Source organism: Nicotiana tomentosiformis, chromosome 4 (genome assembly GCF_000390325.3).
Source record: "Nicotiana tomentosiformis chromosome 4, ASM39032v3, whole genome shotgun sequence".
In the NCBI taxonomy this organism is placed as follows: Eukaryota; Viridiplantae; Streptophyta; class Magnoliopsida; order Solanales; family Solanaceae; genus Nicotiana; species Nicotiana tomentosiformis.
The window spans coordinates 60,518,024-60,527,798 of record NC_090815.1 but is presented as its reverse complement, the minus strand read 5'-3'; the positions used below and the strand labels follow the sequence as shown (position 1 = coordinate 60,527,798).

General features: G+C 36.5%; 1 protein-coding gene across 1 annotated transcript; it reads right to left on the bottom strand.

Annotated features, from left to right (window-relative positions):
- Positions 1–868: 868 nt before the first annotated feature.
- On the bottom strand, positions 869–9,207 carry LOC104114018 (E3 ubiquitin ligase BIG BROTHER-related). Its single transcript, XM_009624356.4, has 7 exons — positions 8,551–9,207; positions 5,986–6,319; positions 5,839–5,888; positions 2,917–2,958; positions 2,697–2,818; positions 2,513–2,621; positions 869–1,303 (listed from the first exon to the last, which is right to left on the bottom strand). Exons 1-7 carry the CDS (start codon positions 8,839–8,841, stop codon positions 1,256–1,258), a joined length of 996 nt encoding a protein of 331 aa, XP_009622651.1. The 5' UTR covers positions 8,842–9,207; the 3' UTR covers positions 869–1,255.
- Between the last annotated feature and the right edge of the window lie 568 nt (positions 9,208–9,775).

Sequence of the window (9,775 nt, the reverse complement as noted above, 5' to 3'; positions counted from 1 at the left end):
CTAGGGAGTATATATATATATATATATATATATATATATATATGTGTGTGTGTGTGTGTGTGTGTGTGTGTAACGAAAACAATAGACAATTAATCATTGAAGTTACGAGAATGCTACCAAGCAAGCTTGTATATTCTTTATATAGTAAGTTTATATGCAGTACTTTTATAATTTACATTTTATGTAGTTTTTTAACATAACATAAAGAAAGAATATGTGTTCTTTTATCTTTGATATTCTAATTTAAGATGCAAGCTCTATTACTTTTATTAAATTTAAGTTCTTTGTTAAATAACTACTAATTGGAAAGCATGAGAGAATGAAGTAGAGAGAAGAACATGAGATGAATTATGGTGAGATTACTTCAAGGGATAAAGTAATAGGATAGATGTGATCTCTACTTTTTAGCTATAGAGTACTATTTAGTAGCTGCATCAACATTGTACTTTTACTTTTCCTTTTAGATTAGTGTAAATTTGACTTTTTCTTATCACTCCACTTCTTGACACTTATTTTCTTGACACAAGAATTTAGCTCCGTAAGAGTTGTCAACGGACAATGACCCAAATTTTAGCATATTTTGATCTAACCCATCTTAGCCAAGTAAATTTTAAGTGGGTCATTGATCCAACTCATCTTAGCCCAAGTAACTTTTAAACGGGTCAATAACCAACGTATTTATTGGCTCACCCATCTTGACCCACCAAAAATTAACTCAACCCGCACATTTGACACCCCTAATTATGTGGGATCCTTTCTACAAAACCACAACGAAATAAATGTAACGAATGCATTGAGTGACAACAAATATCTTAATGAATAAGGCGTAAAGAGACTAAAATAGCACAGAAGAAAATATAAAAACATATGAAAAATCAAAACTTAAAGGCTTTCGCGAAGACTCGTATTTGTCAAGCTTTTGGCTCATATTAACCGCACCAAACCTCCAAATTTAAAACTTAAAGGCATACTTTTCAATGGAGAGAATGAAGAGGGTAGTGATGTAAAACTCAAATGCCATCACAACTGCCAGATGAGATGGTGTGGGAAAAAAAATTAAAAGGAAAAAAGGAAAAAGAAGAAAGAGGGAATTATTAGAAACTTGGTACACTCATGATATATGAGAAACAGAGAACAAAGAAGCCAGCCAAGAGCGATCAAAGACTTGGTCAAACAAGCAGATATTAGTCTCTGTGTTACTATCAATGATTGTATTGAACTAAGTCACTAACTTCAATTCAGTAGCACAATAACGCTAGCTGTTTCCGGAGGTGGAGACCTCAGTGCTACACATTGGACAGACCTGCATGCACAAAAATCATGTACAACAATCAACTGCAGCCATGGAAATAACAATCTTATATAAATGAGTACTAAAAAGTAACAATATGTTATTATTCAACAAGTAGGACAGGGAATATGTGAACAATCTGTAAATATAGGTTAGAACAAAAGGATGCATGGGCTGATCACTCGACTTTTAGCCAGTGAGTAAGTTGTTTGCGGACATAGCTAATATTATCCTGCTATTGCGATCATTAAACACATACTTTAACTAATAGACCACACAGGATGAAGGAACCACGTGAGGAGAGAGGCAGAGGCAGGAAACAACTACTACTTCTATGTCACACCTTTTCCCCCCCTTTTCTGCAAGTGGTTATCAAATAAAAGCAGGTTCTATAACTTGACTAGAGAAACTCATAGTAAAGCTTGAGAGCAAATGCATCATAATAATTTGACAAACATAAAATTCAAGAATTTAAATTCATTTAAGCTGAAGCTGAAATCAAAACCATGATTTATCTCTATTTAATGCAGCAAATCTACTACCAGTTATTAACATTTTTCTTCAACTAATACACAGAAAACGATGCAATGTGCAAGGGAATCCAACATCTTAATCATCATATCCATTCCAATGTGTCACACAAAATGGGATAAGAATAATTCCTATTTGGTCTGGCACATAGCTAGAAAGTGAAGTAACTCAAGCCCAGGATCTAAGTCACTGCAAGAGTCTTAAAAAAAAAGGGAAAGAGAAGAGGCGTAGAGCAACCAGCTATCACCATCCAACGTAGAGAGGTTACCTAAATTCTATAAAATGAGAGGACAATCTAGCTCACTGTGAAATGCATTTGTAAAAGAAGCACAGTTAACACTCAGCAAACGAGTTCAAGTAACTTGACATATACCAGCAGACCATGATGGAGCTAAAGCACAAAATTTAAGACTTGGCTTGAGCCACATATCAGACAAAACTGGTGTAGTTTCTAAAAGAAGGTCCAGAAGGTAGAGGAGACTTGACCTACAAACAACAAAACAGAAAAAATAGGATGACATGACATTTCGACTCAAACACTGCAAAGCAAAGATAATAAATGGCTTAGCAAAGATATCATAGCAAGCACAAAGGACTGCTAAGATTGCAATACCCATTTGCAATATATTCTCATTCAAAGTTCAAGGATTGTGGATGGGGAAGAAAGAGGGAGAGAGGGGGCTGCAATACCTTGTTTATTTGTAACCAATTGTTCAGACACTCAGAATGATAAGAATGTTTGCAGGATAGCACAGTCAATTGGTCACCATCTTCATATTCCAATCTACATATAACACACCTGGAGCGCAAAAGTGTCAAGTTGTGAGCACTTTCACATATAGAAAATAGTACAGCATAGGGTAAGTTAGCTTACGAATCAGTGGTCCCTTCTGATGCAGTTTGTGCCTTATAGTTCACTGAAGGCAAAGAGGCAATTGTATCAGCAGAAAGACCCCTGCTCTCAGTTCCAACAACTTCACCCAGTGCTATAAGTTCCTGCATGAGTACAGACAAATGAACAATACCAAGCATGTGAAGTAAAATATATGAAAGATGTCTAAAAGAGAAACAACAAATCCAACAAACTGAAGTACCTCATAAGAAAGCTCATCAGGATCAACATCCTCCCATGCATCCTAAAAGCAACAAAACAGACATGTATGGTTAACTACATAAACTTAATACGAAATCACAAAGTTCGTCTTACTATCCATTGTGCAGAAATTCTATGCCTAGAAAATGATGACGTTGTAGATGAACAGACTGAGATAACCTTAAGTAAACATGAAGAAATATACATGTTTATCCTGTCTATATCTGAAGAAAGCGAAGGAATCCACGTGCAAACCGTAATATCAGACCTGACATTGATATTATGTATATGCTCGCACGCTCATAAGTCCATATTAAGCCCACGCCTGTCAGTAAAATTAGGTTACATGTGAATATTATGCATACACAGTGTCTTACATTGAGTATATTACAGGCATATAAAAGGGTTTTTAAAGGGCTTCTTCAAGATTACTAGTGGTTCTCTTAGAATAACAATTCCACCATAATACCTTTTGTTGATTACGAGTCAAGTTTTTTACCCGTGGTTCTCCCATTTATCAACCCTCCGTATGACTACTTTCCTCCTCAATGCAACACTTCACAAATAGGCATCTTCTATTACTTTTCGAATTAGAGGTCCTCCTACTTCAGGAAAACACCAAAAAGAATGAGTCGAAAGATCTCCCACAAAATAAATGTTTACCAATCCACCAATTACCTTAGGGGTCGTTTGCTTCGTATTCATAGGCTATTTATTTCGAAAATTATAATGCAAGGATTGTCTATATGGTGAAAAATAATGAAGGGAATGTAATGGGTCAACCTAAGTTGCTCGGACAGGGGGTGCGGGTGTCCGACACAGGTGCGGATATAGAGGTCGGATCCTTCGAAATATAAATTCTAAGATTCGGGGATACGGATCCTAATACGGATACGGGTGCGGGGATCCGGCTAAAAGTAATTCAAAAAAACATAAAAATATAAAATTATTTTAAAATTATGATAAATTTTGTGGAATACTTACGTATAGCTTGTAAAGTGTGAATTTTTTTTTTATTCTCAAGTTGTAGATAAGTGAAGGATTGATTTCCTAGATAAAGTTTTCTATTTTCTTCAAATTTACCCTAGTTTTGGATCTGATTTCAGGAATCAAATCGTATCTCGTCTCGAATTTTTCCTTCCGTCATGGTCAAAGTATCCAAAATTGTTTGACCAGATCCGGTACGGGTCCCATACCCACATTCATACTAGTATCGTGTCAACGCGGGTGCAGCACCTAGACTGTCGTGTCAGAGCAACTTAGGCAGCAATTAATAATGTGAGATTCTTATGCGCTGATTAATAATGAAGGGATTTTTTGCAAAATATTACTATTCTTGTCTCATTCCAAAGATTGCTATAGCTAAAACTCTTGTTTCTGGTGATTGTTATGACACTGCATCTATTCTCGATGACTTCTGATGAAACCATGCCTAGCGACCATTACAGCTGCACCATCGCTCTTTGGCATCTTTCGGCCATTATGACAACTTTCCTGGCGCAATCTTGGTGATCAGAAGCTTATGGTGACTTTCTGCCAAGCTTTCTAAAGACTATTTACTTTCCTAACTTTTCAAATAAGGAAAACTGAGATTTTCTCAATCTTAAGTTCGAGGGGTCGTGTTAGAATGTCAAGCATTAGCGTATTAGAGTGTTAGCATGTTAGGTTTAGTTTTAAGTTCTCATTGGTTATATAAGATGTCTATGAATCTCCAACCTACAATAGCAGTATTTTGCATTTCATTATCTCATCAAATCATCTAACCATTCTCTCTATTTTCTAACACCTTTCGTCTTCAGATTGCGCGAAAATTTAAATCTATACCCTTTCTAAAAAGAATTTTTCCAAATGCATTTAAAGTTGTTACAGTAAGACTTGACATAGTTGCCCATGACTTTATTGGCAATGGAGGATTCTGTAGAAGTAATAACCTGTTAATCTAGTCTCTACCAGAGCCACAAACAACTATCTAAATTGAATCATTTAAAGGAAAAGCACTTACAAATCACTGGTTATTAGTGGCATCTTGAAAACATTTAGTGGTCGTATTACGGCTTGTGAAAAATATTTTCAAACAAAGATTCGAAAATCGAAATTTTGTTTTCTTACTTGGGAACAGGCTTACCGTATGCTTCTCTGACAGGAAATTCTCTCTCATCAGTAATGCCCTATTGGCATGCTTTAAGTAACAAAAATTTTAGTATATGCAATAGTCTTGTTATACGATCCATAGAAGGAAGGACTAGAACTTTATTGGGCTATTGCAGTGGTGACAATGCTGGTGATGACTGTTTGTACTGGCAATATCTAGACTAATAGAATAGAACTACTGCAGTACACTTAATGTTTTGATAAAACGTAATTCCATAAATATATGTGTGTGCATCACAAGAGAAAAACAAATATATGTGTGTGTGACTCTGTGTGCGTGTACCAAATCTTTTAACTTCCCAACTTATTTTTATTTTTAAGTATCACTCTAATACCAGATTCATTTGTCCTTGGGTTGTGGGTCTATCGGAAACAGTCTATCTATCCTGCGTACACACTATCCTCCTCAAACCCCACTTGTAGGATTACACTGGGTTTGTTGTTGTTGTTGTTACACTAATACCAAAAACTGTCGTAAACATATTCTGCATGGGCTTGTCCCTTCAACGGGACAGGTGGATGCAATTATCCAAGATGAAGATTATGTGAATTCAACATATTACCAATCTCAAAATTTATCAACGTTGACCTTTCTTGAATTTATGAAAAAGGAAGCTCAAAGAGTTCAAGATGCAAGATCCATGCAAGAATATGAAAATTCTGATGAATTGACGCATATAAAGATACTATAAATTTAATATTCAGAAGCAATACTGTTAAGCTGGCCAGAAATGCTACTTAGAGCCATTAGAATTCTATAACAGATTGTTACCTGGGAATTAATACCACGATCCTCTCGATCTTGAGCTTGTCCAACATACACTAAAAGTCATAGATTTGTCAATATTTTACAAGATAACAGAACAGAATGAAAGGGCTAACAACAACTGTAAGAATAAGTTTCAACAAAAAGACTAACTTTCATTTATCCCGGCAAGGGCCAATAATCTTGCTGCCATTTCCCTCTCTTCGGCATCTTGTAATGCTCTGGCATAGGCCTCATCACTAGAAAAAGCCGATGGGTCTAACTCAATCCCTTGGTTCTCATCCTCGCCAGCTTCATCATGAGCATGCACATCGAATGCATCTTCTCCATCTTCTTCATCCTCATCTACATTACTATCATCTTCATCTTCTTCGCTTGGATCATCAAAATCTTCATCATCCTCCTCATCATGGTCATAGCTCCCACCATCCCAACTCCCGAAATCAATCCCGTCACCGTTCATGCTAAGCATCATATAAGCCCTTTCCTATAAGATTAAACATAAGGGCGTCACCTCATTTATAAGCAAAGATTGAAAAGGACAAACAAATCACAGAAGATTTTATTCCCTAACTCAAGAGAAAATCCAGTTTCATTTGATCCCTATCAAGTTCCAAATGAGGTTAAATGAACGTTTACATTTTTATATTTCAAGATCACAACCAAAAAGCAACAAGTCAGGGAAACATCTTAGTAATATAGTTCGGCATGAAGAGTACTGCTGCAGATAAAAAGCTGATGCATTCTGAATTTGGTCAAAAACTAACTTGGGCCCAATATTATCAAAGGCGAAAAGCCCAAAAAATTTCTAAGGTCTGTTGGAGCTTTAAGCGCAGTTTTAACGAAGAAAGGCACAAATGGAGAAAAACTACAAATATGTATGTATAGTCCAAGACAAATATCTATAAGCATGAATACCAAATATACGGACAAAGAAATTGAAAAAAATTTACAATAAAGTGAAATATCAACTGCTTAGTGTCGCCTCTTCAGGATTACGCTCATTGGCAAAGAAAAGTATGCTTTAGAGCCTTGATGACAACACTGAAGCACCCGCTATGCGAGACGAAGCGCTCAACATGTTTTGAGCCTCGTTTCCGGTATTAAGCGTACTTTAAGCGCGCTTTTGATAACACTGCTCAGGCCTATTTGACTGGGGTGTGTATCAGCATTACTTAGTTATTCGATTCGGTTGTGGTTCCCAAAAGAGCGATTCAACCAACCAAAAAACTGGAGTTATGATGTTATATTAAGTCTGTTGCATGTAATGTGATCTCTTGTCATATAGTAGTAAATTTAACCTCTCCTTAATAGATTTTTTTCCTTTTCCCATATTCCCCTCTCTTTTACTCTTTCCTCATTTTCCTCTCCCCATATTCCCCTCCCTTTTACTCTTTTCTCATTTTCGCTTTCCTTTTTTTGCATTTCTTTATTTTTCTTGATCCTCTTTCTTTTTGGTTTTCCATACTCCTCCTGTTAACTCTCAATTTCTCTTTTTATGACTCTTTGCTCTCCGGCTTTGTCTTCAACTTATTTTCCCAGCCAGAATACTTTCATGGGCTTGTCTCAGCCCCACGAGCCTATAATCTGTCTGCCATCTTGTTCCTCTAAATAACCATGATTGTCTGGAAGCGTCACAATGGAAAACAGCACCAGTTTTTTAAACCAAGGATGCTCTACACAGGCAACTCACCCCCCCCCCCCCCCCACACACAAAAAAAACCCCACACACAATCATCTCGCCAAAGCCTCTTGTTCAATCACTACTCTTCTAGGCATCGCAACACTGATGCTTCAGTTAAGGATTAAAAATCAAGAATGCTAGTTGAAATATTCGACATTTATTTTTTCATTCAAAATTAGCTGCAAGTTTACCTCAGGTTAACGAATATAGAAGCCAATAATTTTGACACCAAACTGACCAAAATTTTCACAGGCCTGATATCTGGGATGATGATAGCTATCGGTGAACAACTTATTTTCTGTTAATGCTTTAGAAATTTGACTCTTAAGTATGTTATATAAGTTACTTCAATCAAGTGTGAGCTACCATCATTCTACAAAGGGCTTTTAGTATTTAGATTATCTTTACCTCAAATAAAAGTTAAAAGCTTTGATTCAAATAAAAGCATAATGACTTGGCACCAAACTTGATTCAAATAAAAGCATAATGACTTCAGATAGTTCTCAGATACTATAGAAAGTACTCTTTTCCCATGTGCACCAAACTTCTATTCAGAATCTTATACTCCCTCCATCCTAATTTATGTGGCATTATTTGACTTAGCACGGAGTTTAAAAAAGAAAGTCTTTTGAAACTTGTGGTCTAAAACAAGGCATACACATTTATGTGGCTATAAATCATCTCGTTAAAAGTAAAATGACAAATTTAAAGTAAAATTATTTCTAAATATAGGAAGGTACGAAACACATGATGTAATATAGTTATAGGTGGTATATAGCAAATAACATCATCCAAGATCCTGATATACACAACATGCTCATCTAGGGTTACAAAAGCTGAATCTTTAAGATGTAAAATAACCCCAATCCTAATTTAAAAATACAAAGCAAAACATGTTGGAGTTGAAATTAAATTTAAAAACACACCCTTAGTCTATGGGAATAAGGAAGAAAATACAAAAAGAAAAAACTCCTTCAGTTCAAAGCTGAAACCTAATCAGTATTCACGCCAAGTAATGGGGATAGGGCAAAAACCTGCTCTTGTAAAGTGCGGGCGAGAGCAAGATCAGCATCCTCCTGACTAAGGTTGGTGAACGGAGTTCTTCGAGAAGCTCCGCCATTACTATCCACAGCAGCAGAAACACCCGATTCCCCATTTGCATTGATTTCCACAACTTGCGAACTACTATCCCCATATGGCCAATTGCCGCCATCGGGGTTTACTCGTTGTTGGTTGTTGGCATCGGCCGCCTCCGCGATGGCGGTTGTGCTTTTAGCTGCTGCTGCTGCTTCGTTGTTGTTGTTATTACTTTTTGAATTCTCCATTTACGGGCGACGGAAAAGGTCCAGAGAGAAAGCGTGAATAGGTATTTTATAGGGTTTGGGAGAAGGGTAAAGAGGGGATATTCGAATTTTTGGTGAAGTTATATGGAAGAAGAAATCTGAAGCGTAGAAGAAAGCGGATGGTGTGTGGGTTTGGTGACGGAGGGATGAATGATTAGAGAATAAATACGGAAGAAAAAGGAAAGCATTAGTATTTCTTTTGAATTGGGAATTTGACGTTCTCCCCTTTTCCAAACTAAATAAAAGTACCACCTTTGAAGCTGACCGTACTAACACATACTTCTTGTGTTGATCTGGAAAATCAAATTTGTTGGTTGTCGTTCGCTTATTTGAATTAGGTGTCTTCAATGTTAAGGGAGAACGCATTTTAAGACGGCATCTCAAAATATAAAACTTGGCACAATAGCCTAATAGATAACTTTTGTTTGTCCCGCTTTGTTATCCCGGTCCCTATATCCTACAAGGTTTCATCCACACACTCGTAATTGTTAAAACACACTACTTTAAATCCTCCCTACCTCACGTGTTCTTCAAATGCACAATGTGGATGACACGTCGTCCTCCATATCATATTTTTTATGACACATCATTATTTTTTCACTTTATTTTCAAAAAAAAAAAAAAAACTTTTTCTTTTTCACTTAGACTCTTCCCCCACCCTTACCATCTCTCTCCATTTTTCAGAGCACAAAGCAAGAAACAACAATCTTACTTTCTAGCTTTACCAGCAACAATACCACCATGGATAACCAAAAAATTATCATTCTCCAATTTTCGATCGTTCACATCTCCCTTTAAGGACGCACACGGGTTCTCTGACCAAATTGGACTACCTTAGTAGGCCGACTTGGTGGACCGAAAAAGAAAGGCAACTAAACAATAGTATATATAAGAATATTTATATAATCTTAGTAGG